Below are 22,069 nucleotides of genomic sequence, written 5' to 3' on the forward strand. Positions count from 1 at the left end.
GCATGCGCGACCGCCGGGGAAAAGGGGGGGCGCGCGGAGGCTGCTGGGATAGCGGCGGAAAGTTTTTCCCGCCGTTGCCCCATCCTGAGGTAAATGGAGTGGGCGCCATGTCCCAGACAGATCCTGAGCTGCTCCTGCAAGAGCTGGGAGGCTGGGACTGGGGTCTCTGCCGCCGAGAGCTTCCTACTGTCTTGCCCCGGCTCCTTATATCCTTCCTGGGAGGATGGTTCGGTTGTTGGGTGACTGCAGGGAGCTGCCCCGAAATGGCGGGGTGGGGGGGCGTGGGGGTGCTCCCCCTTCAGCATTGCACAGCTCAGGTAAATAAATCCGTGGGAGGGAATATGGTGCAACCTTTGTTAAGGGGTTGACACAGGATAGTAAAGCGGGGTGCAGTATTTCACTGGGAGTGAGTACAGCCCTTTACTGAAATAAGAAGATTCACGGTAGAAAATAGCGTGTGGTCTCATTTAGCACTGTAGGTAACTGCCCTCCCTCCCAGCCAGAGGTGTGTCTGGCTGCATTGCGGCATCCCCCACTAATTTCATATGATGGATGAAGTGTACGTGGGACAGCATGAGAGAAGTTATTGTGACTTCTGCAGAGGCTTTAAAGATTACCTTTATGGCAGAACAAGTTTGAGTTTCTTTAACGTTTTTACTCAATGTACGAAGAGTCTGAAGACTGGGCTGAGCATATTCGTAAGTAGTGACCAAGAAGTGCCTTCTCTTCCTAAGGATCTTTGTATTGCAATTGCATGATAAATTCTGCACTACTTAAAAGTACTTATGCTATAGCGAGTGACTTTCACGGTCATCAGCAATCCTACAGGACCTTGTATGTTACCCTAACTGCATGCTGAATAAGCTTTATAGAAGCTCATAAAGAAGCTATGCATATAAGGCTGCTTTTTCCTTCCCACTACTTAAGATTTTTAGATGCTTGAAAGAAGGGTGCGTTTTATCTTGTATTTTATTGTCTTTTGGCGGCTATCTCACAGGTGGCAGAAGTCTGGTAATACCTGATAGTGATAAGAAAATGTGGCTGATACATAACTGTTTAGGAGTCTTGTTAATATTCACTGTTGCATATTAGTGCTAACCAGCATGTTAAATGTGCAACTATTTACAGTTTGGGATATGGAAAATTCTAGTTGGATGGGCAATTATGCTCAGCCTTCAACTAAGCATACCCAGGTGCAATGCTCTTATTGATGTGTTTATGCAGGTTGGAGCTCTTATTGTTACTTGATTATTTTTTTTTTTAGCTAACATATGTGGCCAATGTTACGTTGCCACATATCTGATCTGTTTCTACTTGATGCAGTTTTTTGTTTTATCTGGTAGGTTGCTATGTATTTCTGATAAATCACATGTTTTTCTCTAAGTTTATATCAATTTTTTGCTTTGCAGGTGTTTTGAGGATCCTGACTGAAATGTTTTTGCCTCATATCAGCCTTGCAGATTTGGAACAAACTTTTTTCTCAAAAGTATTACCTAAGGTATGAAGGCTTCAATTAAATGTGGAATTGTCAGTCAGTCCAGTGCTAAAAACCAACATAAACTGCAGCGATTCTTTTTTGAGGTCCCATGATATAATTATTGCTTTGGATACAAAACTTGAAATTAAAATTTTACCCTTTAAGAGTTTAACGATTTTGTGTTGTTGGATTGTTTCTGTGATTGTTACCGTTATTTACAGTGGGAAGAGGATCAGATATATGGTGTTCTACTTCCTATGTTCCGTAACAGAATTGAGTTTTATTTCTTTTGAAGAAGATTGGGCTTTTTATAAAATAACCAAGGTGGACAATTTTTATGTGGGGTAGCCTCTCGGGACAAAAGAACTGAAGAACCTGACAGTCATATATCATGAATAAGCATTGTGATATTTGTGAATAATACAGTAAATAAACTTTTAGATCATACTGGCCTAACATGTGTTCTCTTTTTGGATTAAATGATGGAGAATTTTGTGCTGTAGTTGTATTACATTTTAACTGAAGTAAAGCAGTGCCGAATTACTCCTTTAAGTTTCAGGCCTCAGCTTATATATTTTAAGAAGCCTGTAAAACTGGCTGCTTGACTTCCATTTACCTTATTTTATGTCCTGTAGCAGATTTGGGAGGTTACAAGAAAAAGGGCTGATAACAGGCATGTCCTGAACAAGGCTTACTCTACCATACCAGTTTAGGTAATATCGTGCACGCTGTCTTTGTGGCCTCAACAGTTACACCTGTAAAATATCCAAGGACCTCAACTAGAGTAGAAATTGTTGTTTGTAGGTCACAGAGCTATTTCTTTATGTATTTAAACTGTTAATGAGCATTCTCAACAAAAAAAACCCCTAATTTTTCTCAGACAAAATGCAGTTCCATTTAAAATGGTGTGGTTTTAACTAAGTAAGAAATCATTGATAGAATGAGGTATATATTTCAACTGAATTAGCTAGGAAGTCTGTTTTACTAACAGATTTGTATAAAAAGTAATAGCTAATATAGCTTTTGTCTATAATCTGGGAAAATGTAAGACAGTTTTTGTGTCTGGGTATATCATGCTTTATGATTCAAATGCTAGAAAGCGTTTTCCCTTGTGAGTTACCTCAGTAGCCCAGGACTCCATGCAAAGTAAGCAAGCAGATATGGAATGGTGTTAGTATTTGTGTGTGTATGTTTAGAAATAAAATGTTGAAGTTCTATATTGTTCTGACAGACTCTACAGTTATTTGATAACTTGATGTATGAATTATCCAGTGAGGCCAAAGGATTAACCAGCCAGAATACAGAGTTATGCAGTACTGTGAGGAATCTTTTACAGGCAAGTCCCATGAAATAAGTTGTCAAAGGAGTGTTTACATTATTCTTTGATTTTACCTACACAGTTAAGAGGTTTCTGGGTTGTTTTTGTTAGCTACTAACCAGCTGGTTAAAATGGAATTTGAACTAACTTTGCAGTTGAAGTTCAATTAAAATTTTGTGAATTATTTGATTACGTTTATTGTGTGATGCTAATCAGAATTTTTTAAAAAAATCTCAAATTGTCTAGTACAAATGGTATGTGATTCTCCATGTTTAAAGAGTGAATCTGGCACCTATTTATGCAGTCACTTAATTCAGGGTTTTAAAATTTTGGTGCATTGAGAACAGTAGTCAAAAGAAAGATGAAACTTTCAAAGAGTATATGGTATCAGAGAAAAGGTCTGGAAATGCTTGATATTATTTTATGGAGCTTCATTCATCTTTAACAAGCTACTTATTTATGCCATAGCAGTGAACTTTAAATGCTGTAATAATCTAGGTGTGATTCAGCTAAGAAAAGATGCTTTTGGAATTACGGCAGGAAGGAAAAAGCACTGACTGTTGCTGTTTATTCTTGCTTTAAGACTATGGTGCAACTGTTGGAAACTCTGACTGGCTGTGTACGATATGTATGCACACTGCAAGAGTGTGTGCCTCTGGAGAGTATACGCACCCTTCCATCCTCGGTTCTTTATGTAATAAAGAACACATTTACACACTGCAAGGTAGGTCTGTGTTAGAAGGAGGAAAATTCTTACGTTGGTTGGCTTTTAGGAAATGCTCACTTTGCAAGAAGATCCTATTTTGAAATAATACTGTTGTCGAATTGTTTGTGTGTTTTTAATTTAAATTTAGTTGTTAAATAGTTTATATGATGTACTTAGTGCACAAGTACAAAGATGATTTTTCAGCTGCCTGCCCAGCAAATCTGGCCTGGTAGTGGAAGGCACAGACTGCAATTTCCATATTTTGCGTCAGTGTCAGTTGAACGTTTTGCTATGAACGCAGGCTCTCTGTGACATCTGTGTGCTTCTGAGCGCTGCAGTATTTTGCGAGCTACAAATGGTTACCAAATGGTGCTGCTGACCTTATTTCTATGCAAGTTCCAGAGTGGATTGAAAGTTACAACTGGGACCTTTGTGTTAGTTGCAATGAGTAACGTATACCAGTTTCAGATCTGCATTTTCAGATGCAACTGTAAATTCCTCTACGGCAGTGAAAATAAAACAAGGTTGTCATAAGGACACAATAGCTTTTGGTTGGCCTTCGTTCTCACTTTTCAATTTTTCTTTCTTATGGAATATTTACAGAAGCTTTCCGTGTTGAACTCAAGTGCGGTGCCTTTATTTAACAATTCTTATTTGACACTATTGGGGTATCTTTTGAATGCTACTTCCTTTCTTGCTAATCTTGTACTGTTTTGTTCAGAAATATGATCTCAGGTTCATGCATCAAGGCCTAATCCAAAGCCCACTAAACTCACGAGAGCCAGGCAGACTTCATTAGTTGTTGATGAGGCTGCAGATGAATAGCATTTTATATTTAGTGAACAGGGGCTGGTACCAGAAGCTGCCGATCTAGCTGCGTATTGAGTTAAAAGTACGTACATCTCTGCCTTGTTCTTATTTCCAGTGAAATGTATGACAAAGCTCTCAGTGTTTTCAGCATGTGGAAAATCAGGCTGTGAATCCTGAACTTTGTTTTTTAAACCTCTTCTTCCCTGTTTCCTACAGGACAGTGAATCAGTGTACTGCGGGCATCTGCACTTGATTTCTGACCTCCTACAAGCTATGTTCAAGGAAACTTACTCTCTTCAGAAGCAGCTGATGGAACTGCTTGATATGATTTCCATGGGCTGTGCGGAAGATAACATCACAGATATGGTGTCAGGTATATGTGGGCCTAATGTTTTTTTCAGTCCTGCTCGGTCTTTTTTTCTATAGAGAGTATGTCTGAATTTTTAAAACAGGGTTCTGAGCATGGTCAGTTCCTGCTGTCCTGACCAGCCTTTCAGAAAGCAGCATTTCGAAGCTTGAAATATTTCCATTTTTCTTCTAAAACTTTCTCTATGGGATGGAGCATGTTGTGTAGGTTTGTAGGATGGGGCAGCACCTAAGTGCTGAGCCATTTTCCTGATTCAGTACCAATATGGTGGTATTCTCTTAGTGCTTGTGATTGCTGCTGTTTCCTAGGGGAGGAGCATAGCTGTGAACTCATGAACCTGATTTAACTCAGTAGTTGTTGTTGTTTTCTCCTTAGTAATCCACACTGTGCTGGAGATATGCTCTGTCATTTCCAACATGGATCATGCTCTTCATGCCAATACGTGGAAGTTCATAATCAAGTATGTCATTGAACTCTTTGGGTTTGATTGTAATACGAACAGGCTGATTTTAAATAACCAGCATTCCAATAGCTTTATATGCAGAGTTTCAAATAAAATTGGAATTAGAGAATTCAATTTAGCTCTTACGAAAATTAAAAAATTTAGCTAGTAAGTAGTATTAAAGGCACTGCCAGTGAAGGTAGTTAGGAATTGTATGTGAAAAACTAACAGAAGCTTAACTTTTTGTATTACAATACAGAAGAAAACTTGAAACACCATTGTCTGAATAAACAATCTTAAGAGGTCTGACCTGCAATTTTGTAGGCCTTTTTGGCTTGAGTTGTGCTTGTTTTCTTGTACTTTCATCCTGCCTCTCCTCTGTGTTTCGGTCATGGCTACAATGAGGAGAGGGTTGTTCTCTCTAAATTTCTGATTTCGGTGTACACATATATTGCACCAATTGGTGTTGTATAAAAGCCTAAACAGCAGAATTAGTTCTTTGGATTTGTCCTAACTCATTGCGTGATTGCTTCTGACACTTAAATATCTGATTATACTCCTATCTTTTAGGCAAAGCCTGAAACACCATTCTCTGCTGCAGTGCCATCTGAAACACAGCGACATCCTCAGTGGGCTGTGCAAGGACACTCTTCTTTCTTTTCACTCCTGTTTGCAACTGGCTGAGCAAATGAAGATGTCAGAGATACAGGTTAATTACAAAACTCCCAAAGCTGCCGTTGAGCTTGAGGAGAGTAAATTCTTTGTGCTGTATTATGGCTTGGAGTGGTTTGCGTTTGGGTGTTGTGTGTTTTTTTTGTTGGGGTTTGTTTGGGTTTTCTTACTTCACGTGGCAGGCAGAATACCTTGTTCTTTTGAAACCATGTGAAAATGAGGCCCATAGCTTTGTTTAGATTGGGGATGTTTTAGTGGGGTGCTGAAAATAAGTTTCCACCATACTCTATGGGAATTTTTTTATTTCCTAAACTGATGATATCCCAAGGTCAATCAAAAGATATATTTCAATTCTGAATATTGCTATAAAAATGTTGAGGCTTACTGAATATTTCTAGTTTTTCCCATATAGCTGTGGATTCTGAGATTGCTAACAATGTTCAAAACCTATTTAACTTCCTTTTTTATTTTATTACTCTGTATATTAAGTTTTAGAATGTCTTTTCTTTGAACAGGAGGGCACTGACCTCAGGCTGTTCCAGAAGACTGTCAAGCTGTGCAGGTTCTTTGCTAATTCCCTGGTACACTACACCAAGGTAGGTTTTAATACTTGAATTCTGTATTAGTATTAAATTTAAGCCACTGGTCTGCAAATAGAATGATTTTGTACTGCATAGTATCTTAACAATTTATGACCACCACGTGGGTGGTATAATTAACATCTGTGCATAACCTGCTTGGAGTTTTTCCACCTGTATATACTCAGAAGCCTAAGCGGGATTACTGCTGTGATTTAACAGAAAACAAACAAGAATAATAAGCTGTTACAAGCCATGTCACTGAGGAGTTGGTAGGAGATGTCTGGTCTTTACAGGCAGCCTTGAGTCAATGCAGTAGTAATTTAGCTGGAAGAATTAAGCAGATGAAACCTGTTGCTAAGTTTTCAGAATTGTTCCTGATTTCAACAATTGAAAACGATGTGGCCTTAGAAGAAACACCCACATACTCTTGTTAGCTCTGACACTAACTTCCTGCTCTTTCTATGGCCCTCACACTTTGTTGCTGTGCTTTATTTTTCTCATTATTAGAAGGCATGCTATAAATCTACCCATTTTAAGAATGTATGTGAAAAATCTTTGCTCTTGAGGAACAGTAGTGAAGGTGCATGCTGCAACTGTTTTGTCCCATGGGGTAAAAGCAGGGGCTTGGTTATTGCTCTGGTTGTGTCGACGGTCTGCTCTGGTTGTGTCGACGGTCTGCTCTGGTTGTGTCGACGGTCTGCTCTGGTTGTGTCGACGGTCTGCTCTGGTTGTGTCGACGGTCTGCTCTGGTTGTGTCGACGGTCTGCTCTGGTTGTGTCGACACAAGAACCAACCAGAGCAGAGCAACAACCAAAGTAGGTAGCACTGCAACAGGGTAAAACAGCCTTACAGCATGTATGAGAGCGCTTCAGATTTTTGTAGCGCTCTCTGGCTATTACAACTGTACTTACTAATTTTTTAAAGAAGCCTATAAATTTAATTGGTTTACTTACTATGTATACACACATGAAGTGTAATCAATCTTAGGAATTTTTTTTTTGCTTTGCATTTGGCCTGGATTATTAGAACTTAACCAATTTTTACAGTGTAGTACTTTACACACCAATATAGCAGAACAGAAAGTGTATTTAATCACATATTTTTATATTAAAAGTACCATTCAAAATTAATGGCTTTTGCAGGAATTTCTTTCTTTCTTCTCCAATTTGTGCTGTCAGTTACATCAGCTCTTTCTTCAGATATACAGGTAAGTGACGTATAAATAAGTGATTATGGATAGTATCTTAATAACATCTCCAATATTACGTTCTTAAAGTTGCAGGTAGTTTAAGATATAAAAATACAGTCTTGTTCCAGAGTTGTTACTTTCTTTCTTCATTTACAGAAACCTAAAAAAATGTTTTTAATAAATTGGACGTTTTTGTGTGGTGTTAGGTACCTTAAACCCATTCTTGATCAGGGCTCTGTGTGTCTGATATTGACAAGACATTACCTTTGTTGCAATTGATAACTTGTTAGAAAATGTTGACATTATGAGTAGAACGTGCAGATTGATTGTCTTGGGCACTGGGTCTATTTATACAATGTCATTTGAAAATTCTTGTTCCTAAAGGTGAAGGTAGGATTTGCCCTTTGGTCACCTTGCAATGAAGCAGTTAGGCAGAGCTAAAACAGCAGCCCAGCAGTGTGCCTTCCTCTTTGAAACAAATGGTAGTGTGATGTTAGTCAAATAGTGCAAAGTCAAGGCAATTTAGAATTACCGTTCCCTGGTAATCCTAATTCCTTTCTGTTTCATATATGTATGTTACTTTTTTTTTTTCCTATCTTAAATTCTAGTGAAGGACAAAAACCAAGACTAAATGCAGGTGTCAGCAGCAACAATTTGACAGATTGTTTCAGTGTTAAGACAAAGTATGGAAACACTTGTCCTCAAGGCAGAGAGTATCAGAAACCAAGTATCCTGAAACTTCTCATAGCTTCACTGTTCTGTTAGGATCTTGTGAAATCTCACAAAAGCACACTCTGGTTCTCCCGGAAGAAAATGCTTTTTTTAATGTTATGCTCATAAAGCATCACAGTCTGCAAGCAGCTCGTTATTTTTCTTTCAAAAGTGTTGGTCTATTTGCTCCAATAGTGGGGAAGAATAGGGGAAAGTGGGCTTTATAATAATAGAGGGCGGGTGTCAGTAGTTCTTTTGGAATTGAAACCAAGTTCTGCAGTGAGATGTGCTCATGAGTTCGCTGCATGTTTCACTGCAAGATTGGGTGGATACTTTTTTACAAGTTTCCTCTTCTAACTTGCCTTGTAGATCTTTCTCAAGTGGAAGGTTGTAAACTTTTATTCACTCAGCAAAACTGAGCAGGATTTTTGGGTAGGAAGGTAGCATTTTTACAGTTACTTTATAAGCTCTAAGAGTAGATGGTTTTCATTTCATGATCTCTTTTGCTTTATTCTCTTATTGCTTCCTTTTTTTCTCTTATTGTCCCATGTTTTTTTCTCTTCAAAGAATTTGTGGTACCCTTTTACTAGTGCTATGTGTTAAGTTAGTGCCGTCACGTTTATGACTGTCAAATTGTGCATACAGGTGTGTTTCTGGCTTTTTGTTGCTTGACTCTTTTTTCTTTTTTGTGATTCAGTATATTTCTTATATGTATTTTACATGCATTTTTTGTGAGCTTGTCAGGTTTTCTTTCAATGTTTAGTAAAATATTGGATTGTGCTGCCTAGTTTAAAGGCTGAATGCAGAGTTGTAACTCTCAGCTATAATAGATATTCTATAATGGGGAGCCTTTCCTGTCTTTTATTTCCCAATAACAAGGAAGTCATGAATTTGCCTTTTTGTAGTTCTTTTGAAAAGTAATGTTACTGAAAATGCTACTGAGACTATTTAACTTTTTTTTTTGTCCCCCCCTCAGCAAATTTCCTCCTAGTCTTTATGCTCCAGAGATCTCAGAAGTTCATCGAGATGAAATATCCCAGGTTTTCCTTGTAGCTCTGGACCCTCTCATCAACCAACTTCTTCCCTTTAGCCCTTTTGTGGAGCAAGTGTTAAGTGAAAAGTTAGGTGGGTTTACAATACAGCTACCACTGCTATAGTACTATATAAGCACCTCTAAGGGATCAGGATTGATATTTTGACTTTCTGGGCCACAAGCCATATTCTGTGCTAGTTTGCTTGCCTCTAATTCTTTCGTAAGTGCTGTGGTGTAGTCAGTTGCACGCTAACTCAGATGGGTTTTATAACAGATAATTCATGTTGCTGTTGAATGCATCTTCTCCAAAGTACTTACAGTAACTTCAATATTAATGTGGTTAACAGAAATTCTATCAGTTCTGCTGTTTTGCATAATTTCATTCCATGTTTGTCACAAACTTTCAAAGTAGGCTGAAATTTTTCTGCTGTTCTGTTGGTGGAGAGAGACAGCTATTTTTCTAAATTACTTATTCTCTGTGGAAAGTAGAATGCCTTGAAACTGAAAATGGTTAGCTTTCTGTCATTTCTGCCCTGACCAGCATGTCATAATCCCAATAGCTGTGCTACCTCATGGCAGATATGGTGTGAGCATCAGTGCTCCTTTTCTCTCTGTAGGCTGACACCTCTCCCACATGTGCAGTCTGGCCTTGTGATGATCCTTACATACTTAGAAGAAAACTTTCTGTTTTCAGTGTTTGGGGCATCCACTGCTTTCAAGGAGACTGGAAGTGTGAGGCACCCAGATAGTAACTCCTTTGCATCATGTTGCAGTGACAGTTCAGAACGGGGACTTTTTATTTAGCTTTTACCTGAAATAGGATATTGCATTTTTTTCCACTTCAAACATAATGTTCATGATGAAACTTTTCCCTCCCTCCCACCCCAGCTCTGTCTATAAGTGATTTTTTTTTTTCCAATTGTTTTACTAGGATCTTTTATATTTCATCAGTCGTTCATTATTTGTGACTTGCTTAAAAGCCAGGTTGCATACACAGTATATTTACCAGGGCAACTAACATCATATTTAAAACAAACAAACAAAAAACCCACACCCAAAAAACCCCTAACTTCCACAGGTCTCCCTCCTGAGCAGCAGCTGCCCCAGTGTCTCATCTTGATTACCATAATGGACAAGCTGTCCTCTCAGCCTGAAGAAGTGCAAACTCTCTGGAACACAGGAAAAAGGTACTAAAAAGGTTTTCACTCTGACTCTTCACCACAACAATTGGCCTGTATGGGCAAACAGGGGCTCTGTTGTTGGGTTTTCCCTCACAACCAAATAGCAAAATTTGTCAGACTCTATAGATGTACATCCTTGTGTGGAGAAAAACAGGATCTGATGTTCAGGAGTGAAGGATACAGAGCCAGAGATGTCTTTGTTTTCCTAGGAAAGGAATGGTATTTATACTGCTTCCAGGATAAAAAGATGTGTGTATAATTTGTTGATCTTTCACTAAGTTAAAATCTTGCATTTTTATGCCTGAACCCTCTAATAATCACCTGAATTTGTAAAAGAGGAAGGTAGTCAGGAGCGTAAATCTGGCGTAAAAGCACTGAAGTTGTTGCCACCATTTCCGGTCAGAGACACATTCTGTAGTACAGATGTTGTTTGCAGGATTTCGGATTTGCATACCTGTAACCCAACTGTTTTTCTTCCTTTTTTTTTTTTTTTAAATCCTTGCAGCCTGTCTTTGTTTTCAGCTCTCTTCTTCAGTTTCCAGCAATGTTCTGGAGAGCTTTCTCTCCCTGTTTTTTTGCCAGAGGTGATCAGTACAGGACAGCCAGCAGTTCCCATCACCCTGTATCACTATGTCTGTGTCCACCTGTGCTCCTTCATTGCTTCCACACTCCCATCTCACTTTCCTCAGCTGGTAAGATTGTTTTTTGTTTATCTCTTCAGCTGTTGTGACGCATAGGTACTATTTAAAAAAGAATGAGTTCTTTCTAACAATCTAGCTCTAAAGGGATGCTTAGGTATGAATGGTTCTGTAGAAGGCAGCCGTGATAGTTACATGACTGGAGTTTGGTGTACAGCAGATGCCAGTTGTGGGAAAGGGGAAAACAAAGCTTCATACAAGTTCTCGAGAACCTCAGTGGTGTTGGAAACTTCCTCTCACTTTGGGAGGGGGGGAGGTCAAGTTGTTCTAAAGGTTTGGAACTGCCTTTTATGCAGTATTCAACTTGTATTAAATTTACCTGATTTTGTTAGTCTATACCGTGAAGTAATAAAGTAGCATTTAATGTTTAGAGATTATATTGTGATTCCAGCTAAGAACATACCATAAAATGCAAGGAGCAAATTTTTCTACTTCACAGTAGTATTCTGGGCTTTGATTAATGTTATATAATGTTTAAAAAGTTTTTCAGTTTTTCCTCCACATAGGCAAAAGAACCTCTAGATCAATGTAAAGCTTTATAAAGCTAAGAGTAGTCACAAAAATTGTAGCCTTCATTTAGGGTTTTTTCCTGAATGCTACATACCTCTTTCAGATAAAATTGGTGTTCCTAAAAGAGGAAAAGACTTTATTTGATACCAATAAAGCTGGGAAGAAAATTGGCAATATGTTGGGTTTGTTTTTTTTTTTTTAAATCATAAAAGTTGCTTTGCAAAGAAGGGATGCATGTGAGGAAATATTCTGAAAAGCGAAGGATCCTCGGCCTGTTGAAGTGAACGTACAGGTACAAAGTATGCAAAACTAAAGGTGTAGCTGCTTGCTTGATGGTGTAGCTGAACATAGAGTATGAAAACGAGTTCTTAAAACGATTTAAATTCAATAAGCTGAAAATCTTATTAGGTTTTATGCTAATTAGTGGAGAAAAAATAATAGTAGGCCTGCAGTCTGTTTCTGTGTTGAATTGACATATTTGTCTTCTCCTCAGGAGTATGCTCTGCTGGATGCTGTGCTCGGTTCCAGCATGATCACGTCTCTGCTAGCAATGGACTCGTGGTGCTTCCTTGCCCGGTAAGATGTTCTTATTCCAGGTCAAGCAGGATTTCCACAGATCCAGGAAATCCTGGTTCTGTTGTTGTACTTAATTTCTTGAGAGAGATTTTTTTTTAAGAAAAAACTGTCCCGGAATTAGATTTTCAGATACAAAGCATATTTTGAAAATTAGGAGCGGAAATGGCTTAGTTGTTTTTACATTCATGCAAGTATGGGGAACATATCTTTCCTATTATTCAATAATTGGTTTTTGGAATGGTTCTCTCAAGTAAATTGTGTCTGTGTATATCAAGTTTAAATATGTTAGAGGAAATGGCCGTCTCTCAGACAAGATTTATTATATTTAGCCTGTAAAATGTAGGAAGTACAGACTCTCAAGCCTCTCTCTCTCTCTCATATTCCAGGTACGGAACAGCTGAACTGTGTGCTCACCATGTCATTGTGATTGCCCACTTGGTAAGAAGCACAGAGATGTTTGCAGTTCGGTGCCAGTTTTAATCCTAGTTCTACTGGCAAACTTTCTAAATGTCCGAAGCCAGGAGTTTCATCTTTCTTCCAAATCTAAAATTGAGATTGTTTTAATTCCTCAATTGTGTTAATAATTAGCAAAGGCAGTACTTTGAAAATATAAAGCAATATGCCTAGTATTTCCAACATGTCCTGCATTGTTTTATTTAGTGTTACTGCTGTGATCCCACATAACTCTCAGGACATTCTGTACAGAATTCATTTGCCAAGTGGTGATTTTTCTTCCTTATTTTGATTGTTCCCTGTTTCCCAATTCAGATAAAGTCTTGGCCCAGTGACTGCTACCAGGTGTCTGCCTTGGGTGTTCTGCTGAGGCGTATGCTGTTCTTGATGGCTCCAGATCATCAGGCAAGTATAGCACCAGCACCTTCTTAAATATAAGAGATTTAAGTAAAGAGCCTGTGTTAAAATACGCTCTTCTGGTTCCTCAGAAATGGCAGGATGCTAAGTGCCCACTTGCTGTCCTTGATATTATTTTGTCGTAGCGGATCCTAATTTGTACAGATGAGCTCTTTAATAAAAACAACAAAGGCACGTATACCTTACTGGGTAACAATGTGGCCTTACTGGGTGGCAATGGAGTCCTGTTTTTGACTAAGTACGAAAAGTGGCACGTCTTCCAGGTTTGCTGAAACTGTATGTCCTGTTATTGCATCTGCAACTGGTGTTCATAAGTGTTCTCATGTCATCAGATATAAGAATAGTATCCTTTCCTGTCAGTGCTTCTCTGTATACCTTGGAGAGGCTAAAGCTCTTTCTTCTGCTTGCTAGGGCTGTTGCTTCAAGCAGCTGAAGCTGCTTAATCATTCTGATGCCCTTGTCTGGTGCCACAAGGGAGGTGGCAGTTTTATAAGGTTTTATATAAAAAAGTTGGATTATATTTAAACGAAAGGTTTTACACCATTTTTTTCATGTCATATTTCTAAAGCAAACTAGTAGTGCATTTTGTTTTCTCAGCTTTCTGACAGGTTATCAAATTTTCTTCTGGTCTGTTTAGTTCCTGTTAAATTTGTTTGCAGGTAGAATTTACTCATAAGTTTCTTCCAGAAGAGGAGGAGAACTTAGCTGTGTGGCAGCACATATCCCTCAAGGCCCTGAATCCTGATCTTAGGAAACAAGTGGCGTGTCAGCTCTGTGTGGCAGGGCTTGCCCGGTGCAGGTGGTGGCTGAACAGCAGGCATGCTTTGGGAGAGCTCCGACCTGTGGTAAAGCGTCCTTAGTTCTCTTCATAAAAATGTGTGTGAACTCTGGATTTCCAAACTAAAAGGATTCTGTTGCTGTCACCTCAGTTCTGTTCTTCGGTGTGTCACACAGCTTTTTTCCATGCCTAACTGGCAAATGCATGACCAAGAATTCTTATTTCAATACTTTCTTGTAGTACATAGCACCTTAGGACACTCTGCTCTGAGTGATGATAGGGGAGGCCATGTGGTTTATTAGTTATTCTATTTGTTTGCTCTCTGGGTGAGCAGATGTATTTTTCTTCAGAATTTCTGATTTATACTATGTCATACAATTATTTTTAAGTTTTGAAGTCCTGGCTGTTTTTGTGCAGCATCAAATCTGAAAGATGCTTACTGGTCTCCTGGCAAAGGAGTGTGAGAAACCAGAGGCTTCCACGTGAAGCATCTGCTGCCAGCTTTTGCCTGCCAATGCAGCTAATGACTGCAGCGCCATGTGAAACTCACAGAAGTAATGGATGGTTTCCTCACTTTGGAAGTGTTATTGGCAGGTGGCCTGGTGGATTAGCTGTACTGTACTGCTGACACAGCACATTGGGCTTCTGGCCATGTTGTATCACTTTAGATGTTTAATATGAGCCTGGGGTTTTGGTTTGTTTTATGTGTAGGTTATTTTGGTCTGTCTTACACATTTTTTTCCTACTAGAATACTGCCCTTTCTGTCCTGCTGGCTGCCTGCAATTTTGCTGGTGACACTCTGGAGGCGGAACTTCAGGCATCTATCCTGGGAGTGCTTGGTCAGTTCTGGACTTTCCTCCAGGCTAAGCAGGTAAAAGAATTTGCTGCTCCAATGGTGAAAGCATGATGTCTTTGAGAGGCTGGTGCTGTTTCATCATGTCTTTGTTACTAGTATGTTTTACTTGGATTTGACCATCTCTCTAGAGCACGGTGGAACTGTGCTGCCCACCCACTGTCACCTGATTTATGTATTAGGCAGGCGCATGCTCTGGGAAGCAGAGCTTGAATTTTCCTGAGTTTTCCTGAATTTTCCATACACATATGGCTCCTTGCTGCTCTGTCTGTTACTCAGTGTCAGATTCAGACTTGCTTAATGAGAAGTCTGAAATACCTCATTCTGATTTGTACCAGTTACACATTTGGCCTATTTTAAATGCTCATTGGAATGTGAGTGAAACTCATGGTGATTTAATTAGTAGATAGCTTAGCACATGAAAACCTACAGAGCTGGTAACCTTCCTCCTGTATTTGAGAGCAAGGGGGTAAGGCAGTTCCCTTGCGACTGAATACCTGTCCCTCTCTGCAACTGCAGTAAAGAAAAAAGGATTGTCATGGATCATGCTCTGGGGGAAAAAACCAAAAGCAAGCTTGAGAGTGAGGGTGAAAAAGAGGCAACAATGTGCCCCTTCAGAGGTCTCTTCCAATGTCAGCCATTCTGTGAAGGTATTTGGCAACTAATAAGTGAAAAGAAATACTGCAGATAATCTTCAGCTGCTCATACTAGTGAGTGGAGGAAGGAAATGGAGGGTAAGACATACTCTTAATTAAAAAAAAAAAAAAATCAAAGAAAAGGGTCTTGTAAAATATGACTACCTAGAAATATTGGTATTACTGTTTTAATATTTTCTGCTGCTGCTTACGCTGTGGTGTTTTACGCATGTGAAGTTAGGTGAAGAATTCTGGAGAACTACTGTAACTTTAAATTCTTTCTTAAGTAGTTATTCCACAAGCTAAAATGCAATGTTACTAATATCTTGTGTTCTGTTGAAGGTCTCAGATGAGCCATGTCTCCAGCAAACACTGTGTTTATTACTTCACCTTTTAGAATTTTTCATCCAAGCATTAGACTCTCAACTGATTACTCAGGTAAAAAACAAAATAAAACAAACAAACAAAAACACCACCACCTTCTTATGAATAATTTACTTCATTAAAACCAAGTTCTCTGTGATTTACTGAAATCTCAAGTTAGTTATTTCATGGTCTGACCTTCTCTTAACATGTGGAGGTTCCTAATTTTATTTCTTCCTTGATTACATTCTTGGTCTTTAAACTGAATATATGGCACTTTGGTTAACATGGCTTTTGAGAATCCCATTACTCTGTAAGATAACTGAGATGTATGGTTATGCTATAGAGCATGCTTATCTCTTTCTAAAACGTATGCTGCAGCTGCTTTATCCTAGCCAGTTTCATTCAAGGTGTAGCACACCTACTGTAGGTTTCAGTCCAGTTTTCCAAAATCAATGTCCTCAGATTTAAAGATCAGTCACAACAGTTTTCACCTGCAATCTGTTTGATGGTGCTTCGCTGGGATTTGTTTTCTGCAGGTGTTCGCGCTGCAGTCTTCCCTTTTCCAGCTGGGTCCCCCCGATCATGTTCGTCTAGCGATGGTGGATTTTCTCTCTTCTATGGGAAAGGTGTTTATACCACAAGAAGCACAGGTAAGTGTAACTGTGGCCTTATTCAGATAATCTTCAGTCTTTTGATGAAAAAATATGCTATTTATTTAAATGAAAAGTTAAAGAATCAAGTTAATAGAATACATCCAGGAGCGCCATGATGTAGTCATCCTGGAGACTTATTAATGGTCTGTGGCAGTTTTCTTTTTCATCAAGGCTTGCTGAGTGCATGTGAGATGCTTGGTTTATTCATTTGCTTGCTGCTTCCCAACAGTTAGAAAGGACGGATATTTGAACTTCCACAAAGAAAGAACAGAACATGTCACCTCCCTTGCAGTGTTTTTGTGTCGGGCAGGGCAGTAGCGCTTTTGCACTTCACAAACCTGGCCCTTGACCTTAGAGCGATTCTTTAATAACGAATCACAATGCACAACTAACTCCTTGGAACTGATAGATGTGTTGTTTGCTCTTTCAGAGGCAAGTTGTACCCCAGTTATCGTGTGTGTTTGCTTTTCTGCTGGCTGACCAGACCTGGCTGATTCATCAGCATGCATTGGAGGCATTCACACATTTTGCAGAGGTAAGCATGGCAGAACTCTGGATGCAAGTATTTGGCTGTATTAAATTTTATTGTACAGAAATTCTTCCATCTTAAATGTTTGCTGCTTTTCACTGATCTATTTGGATCTTAGTATTACAGATGCTATTGTGCATCAATAGTAACAAGGGCTAATGCAATTTTAAGTGATTTCAGGAGCTGGAAGTGAAGGAAAATTAAGCATAGGTTGCAACAAGGAAGGGATTGTCACAGAAACATTTTTCTCTGTCTATTCCTTTGCTAATATGACTGTACTAAGCAACTATTAGTCAACATTTTTGACAGGAAACAAGCCATGAAGATGTTGTTCCTCAGTGCCTTAATTCTGAAGAAACTAAGAACAAAGTTGTTAGCTTTCTGGCTAAGGTATGTTGTTGAATCATTTTACTGCTTTCTTAGCTGATGTTGTACGTTTCCATAATAAGCTGTATGCTGCCTGTGTCTATACTTGCATCATCCACATGGCAATTAAATAAGTACGTTTGAAATAAATTGTTCCGTTAACTGAGATCTGGTTGAACTTTTCTACTTGCTTTAATCAGCAGAATTAACAACTGCTATTCCTATGCACTCTGCTCTTCCAGTACCTCCCGACTTAGACTTAAATACTTTGCCTTTCCCTCCTTGAACAAAAAAATTATTAAACTGCACAGTTTTGTTGTAAGCAGAAAGGTTATCTATTGAAAAGACAAGCATTTCATCATTCCATTCGTGTGATTTCCTTTTCCTGTGGTTCTTGGATCAGTTTCTGAAAGTTAATTGAACATATATGAAACATCTTAGTCCTTTCCCATGTCAGAAAGAAATTTCTTAAGAGCAGATGGCTATTCATTCAGAACACAGTGGGCAAGAGGGGGTGGTTATCATGCTGTAACCTAAGGCAGGGCTCTCTGGATGAGCAGTTTCTGACAAACAGATAATTAGCAACACAACTGATAGCTGCCAGTGGTGCTACACCACAGTTGTAGATAACTTCAATCTCCTGCTCAGAAGAGTGTGTGAGAAAATAGACTCAATTGGAACTGCACGTTAAGATCTCTCCCTCCTTCCCCCATGTACTGCCATACAAATCGAACTTGGAAAGGCTCATAGTGTGCCTTGGTTTTATTACCTCTCCTGTGGCTTTCTCCCTAGACGAGGCAAGTAGAAGAGACAACAGAAGCACGAACAGAACGCATGAAACAAGAAAGGATTACTTGCAGTGCACAGTTTATGAAAACAACAAGAGAACTGGAGTCAACAGGAGAGGTATGTGCACTTCTTTACCTGGGGTCTGTTGTCAATTTCTGTCAGTTCTGGGAAGTATCTAAAGAGGCTCAAGATGTTCTTGCTGCCCTCCATATTCTAAGCAAAAAGGTCACATGCACTCCTGGCCTGTAATGTTATACCTGAATGCTCTGCACTGCCAGCCAGCTGGCAAGAACTTGCACAAGGTAGGGGAGTCTCTTACAGCTCCCCTCCATCAGAGTTTTCTTGCATTTGGATGAAAACTGATCACTCACACAGAGCATTATAAATGATGTCTCATGTTTGCTTAAATCTGCAGCCTCTGGCAAAAAGAGCATGTCACCCACCCTCTGAGGAGCAGTACAAGGCAGCAGTAGGCACGATGGAGGAGGCAGTGGAGGCTGTGAAGCTGCTGCTTGGGAAAGGGTCACCCCCTGCTTGGCTTGCAGTGAAACTGGAGGCTCTACATACAGCTATAGCCATCCTCAGAGACAGTGTACGGTAAGGTGCTCAGCAGGTTTGAGAGACAATGAAACAGCTCGCTCCCTCTTCTGAGGGAAGGGATGCCTTAGTACTATGATTGCTGGAGAAGAAAGAAAACTGACATAGGGTGATGCTCTCTGGTGCTGCTGGGTCTCAGTTAATGTGCCACAATGATCTGAGGTAGGAGACGTTGGCCTGTCTTTCATAACTGCCTGAAGGACTGATGTATTTTAATGGATGCTGTTGTGTATCTGAGCTGTCATTTTTGTATAGTGCCAGTGTATAGCTTGTTCTCCTAAGCTACTGTTGGATGATGAACTTTTCATGAGATTGTATTTTGAATACTAAGATGTTTGAATCTATTGTAAAAGTAAGTTACCTTTGTTCTTGTCATGTACAGGTGACCAGGCAGTAGGTGTTTTTATCTTAATTTTAAAAATACACTCAGGGGTAGCAGTTTGAGGATCTGTACTGTTCTCTGAACATACCTCTGCTACTAGTTCCACTCCACACTAGGGTCATCTTTTAAAAATAATCTTTTATTGGCAGTTAACAGCAGAAACAATGTGGTGCTTAAGCAGTTTGTGTTCAGTGGTCCTTCACTGCACAGTTTGTAGCACCTTTCGTGCCATCTACTGACAGAACTATATAAACAGAAATAAATAAGTTGAATAAACTACATTCATCTTCAAGTCATCTGTCTTTTAACTTCTTAGCTGAAGAAGCCCTTTCTACAGAGTTGTTTTCAAAAAAAAAAAAAAGGGAAAAAAAGGCACATTAACCAAGGAACTCAGTGTGACTTTCATTTATTTTCATCAGTTTTTCAGAGCAGGGATGAGTTCTAGAACAATTGCTTACACCCCTCTTGGCCTCCAGTGGCATGTCAGCACCAACACACCCATCAGGCTGTTCCTCTTTCTGGTAGCAGCAGCATGCACCACAGCTGGGCATATTGCTTGAGCATGCAGGCCTCACCCCTGCAGTTTTTGGCACAGACTGGAAAGGAGTATCCTTTGCAAGAGATCAGGCCCCATAGGATCTTGCTGGCTGCTGCAGCAAGTGCCTGCCTTTGGGCAAAAGCAGTGCTGAGGTACTTATCCACTGTATTGGGGAAGCAGCAACTTCTCTTACAGAATCCAACACACCATAAATTGCCTTTGTCTCTTTCAGTCCCATTACCAGTTAGTATCATCTTCCCAGTTCAACTCCTCTTCTTCACCCCAGCCTGCAGGTTCAGCCTAGAATCATGTAAAATTATCAATGTTAAGGTGTGTGTGCTGTACTTCTGTACTTGGCACAGCTGCAGTAGCCTTTGTGGCTTGCCATGGCAGAGCAAGACATTCATCCAGAATGTCAAATGCCCCTCTTAAGACCAAACGTGAAGTGCCAGTAGTTGCAGCTTTCTATCTTAATGAACTTTTAACTACAAAAGCAAACACCTTAAAGACAAAGAGCAAAGTAACAGGGAGATTCTTGTATTTTTTTCCTTAAAATTAAAGCAAGAACTGTTTGTAGCAATACCACTTCCCCTCAAGAACAGCATGCTATAAACTAGATTATGTCTTTTGCCTTAGGAAACAGCTGTTGTCCTGCTGTTTTCTAACACTGAGTTTGATCTTGCCTGTCCACTGACACAGCTCTTCTACTACTGCACTACAGTGAGTGATGCCCTCCCAAAATGGGGTTGACACCAAGACAGTGCTTCTCAAAAATGAAGTGTGCCATTTTCAAATGTTGTAAGCAACTTCAGTTTACATCCAAGGCTCTTCTCCCCATGCTGCCTGCTACCCCTGTGGTAGCTCTCCTGAGGCTGAATTAATGAAACAACTTCAAATCAACACCTCTTCCCTAGCAGTTATGAGTTCAGGTGGGAGTGCTACATCCCCTCCTAGGAAACAGGAGCAGTCTCTGGAGTCTCTGTGATGGGGCTCAGGGGATTTACCTGCTTGCTTTGACAGTTTTATAACTAACTCCCTGGTTCTCCGAAATGGAGAAACATCTCAGCCATTCTTTCATGAAAACAAAGCACCTAAAAAGTTGTGCTCTAATTCAGAGGTTCTGGTTTCCTGGCCCTTTATTTACAATGCTGTTAGGTTTTCCTAGGAGAGCCAGGAGCAACATTGAGTCCTGAACACCCTCTGTGCTTGAAAGCCCCTATCTTTGTGCTTGGGGCTGTGCCTGTTCAGCAGGTTTGATCCAGCCTTGTTTCACCTCCAACAAATCAAGACCCTCCCTAAGGTAGTCTGGGGTCTTTGTATCCAGGAGACAGCAGCACAAATTAAAAGGAGTTAGAACTCCTTAGTGCCTTTAGTAGCATACAAGCTAGGTCCATTCCCTGTTTCTTACCAGAGCTGCCCTGCTGCTGCAGTGACAGCCCACCGATAAGATGCATCATTCAGAGTTCAGCATCTTGGATTCAGAGGTAAAGACTGCACTGTGCAGTCATATGCTGTTGATGCTTCCTCATGTTATCCACCACCTGATTAAGGAGCCAGCTGGTGCTACAACAGTGTGTTGTGCTATGTATATGTGTTAGGGTCCTCTCAAGTGTGCAATCATTTAAACCCCACTGCCTCTAGCCTCTTACCTCAACAACATCAGCTGCTGCAAATTTGGATGAAAACAGCACATTCTGGGAGGCACCATCTCTGCTGGACACTACACCAGCATGACTGGGAACAACTGCATCTGTCCTCGCTTCAGGTAAAATCAAGATAGCAGAAGAAGGTTTAATGTCTGGGATCATGTCAGCAAACCAGTCCAGCTCAGGGTCTTGCACAGGTTTCCTCTTCACTTTTATCGTGAATTCGTCTCCTAGGCCAGACTCTGATGAAGACTTCAACCTTTCCTGAAACATCATTTTTGGCAGCACAGTTTCTCCCAGTTGTTCCTGATGGTCCCACTTGTCCTTGCTCCAGCTGTTCCCATGACAGGACTTTGTGGGGGGGCTCGATCTGAGGCTTTTGAATTCTTTGCTCAGTTGATGGGCACCTGGCAGAGGCCTTGGCATTTCAACTGCATCAGCTTGTGTCACAGTGAGGCAGTTTCCTGAGGGCAGTTCAGGACTAGGGCTGCTGGGCTCAAAGTCATCCCAAGGCTTCTCATCTACATCATGCTCAGCAAAGTAAGGTCCCATGCTGTCCTGTGGCACTCGGGGCTGAATTTGAATGTTCACAGTTTTCTCAGTGTCTGTCTCCTCTGGCTCACTCCAGTCTGGCCACTCCTCTGCTGGCTTTTCAGAGGTAGTCAGAGAGCTCCTGCTGTTCCCTGGCATATTAATGCTTCCAGGAATTCCGTTTGGTGGGGACTGAGTGTCTTGCTCACCTGTGGAAGACAAAGGCGTCATGTGCGCATTTCAAGAGAACAGAGTTGTGCCTAA

General features: G+C 40.2%; 2 protein-coding genes across 7 annotated transcripts in view; one reads left to right on the forward strand and one right to left on the reverse strand.

Annotated features, from left to right (window-relative positions):
• Window positions 1-19,382, forward strand: FIRRM (FIGNL1 interacting regulator of recombination and mitosis). 4 transcript variants are annotated; one of them, XM_064454578.1, is made up of 24 exons: window positions 4-215; window positions 668-698; window positions 1,410-1,498; window positions 2,709-2,813; window positions 3,379-3,519; window positions 4,528-4,684; window positions 5,054-5,138; window positions 5,691-5,829; window positions 6,308-6,388; window positions 7,516-7,580; window positions 9,250-9,398; window positions 10,385-10,493; window positions 10,993-11,179; window positions 12,189-12,271; window positions 12,658-12,709; window positions 13,040-13,133; window positions 13,805-13,986; window positions 14,669-14,791; window positions 15,751-15,846; window positions 16,311-16,424; window positions 16,858-16,962; window positions 17,266-17,346; window positions 18,115-18,228; window positions 18,527-19,382. In XM_064454578.1, the coding sequence occupies exons 1-24, from the start codon at window positions 108-110 to the stop codon at window positions 18,710-18,712; spliced, it is 2,676 nt and encodes an 891-aa protein (XP_064310648.1). In that variant the 5' UTR covers window positions 4-107; the 3' UTR covers window positions 18,713-19,382. The 4 variants fall into 4 exon arrangements, with proteins under 4 accessions (XP_064310651.1, XP_064310648.1, XP_064310649.1 ...); XM_064454579.1 differs by lacking the exons at window positions 4-215; window positions 668-698 and adding an exon at window positions 253-317; XM_064454580.1 differs by lacking the exons at window positions 4-215; window positions 668-698 and adding an exon at window positions 778-834.
• SCYL3 (SCY1 like pseudokinase 3) overlaps window positions 19,212-22,069 on the reverse strand; it is an 18,093-nt gene continuing 15,235 nt past the window's right edge. For all 3 annotated transcript variants that reach the window (XM_064454582.1, XM_064454583.1, XM_064454584.1), the window contains 2 exons: window positions 21,278-22,014; window positions 19,212-19,928 (listed from right to left, as the gene is read on the reverse strand). In XM_064454582.1, the coding sequence (XP_064310652.1) occupies window positions 19,866-19,928; window positions 21,278-22,014 (800 nt within the window). In that variant the 3' untranslated portion in view covers window positions 19,212-19,865. The remainder of the gene's footprint in view (window positions 19,929-21,277; window positions 22,015-22,069) is intronic.

Source organism: Phalacrocorax carbo, chromosome 6, assembly GCF_963921805.1.
Source record: "Phalacrocorax carbo chromosome 6, bPhaCar2.1, whole genome shotgun sequence".
Lineage (NCBI taxonomy): Eukaryota > Metazoa > Chordata > Aves > Suliformes > Phalacrocoracidae > Phalacrocorax > Phalacrocorax carbo.

What these genes read in the sequence shown, in the direction of transcription:
- FIRRM (XM_064454578.1), top strand. Translation starts at nt 108, where the DNA reads ATGTCCCAGACAGATCCTGAGCTGCTCCTGCAAGAGCTGGGAGGCTGG. An exon ending in CATCACAGATATGGTGTCAG is followed by an intron (nt 4,685 to 5,053) that starts GTATATGTGGGC and finishes TTTTCTCCTTAG; the next exon opens with TAATCCACACTGTGCTGGAG. An exon ending in GGCTCCAGATCATCAGGCAA is followed by an intron (nt 13,134 to 13,804) that starts GTATAGCACCAG and finishes GTTTGCAGGTAG; the next exon opens with AATTTACTCATAAGTTTCTT.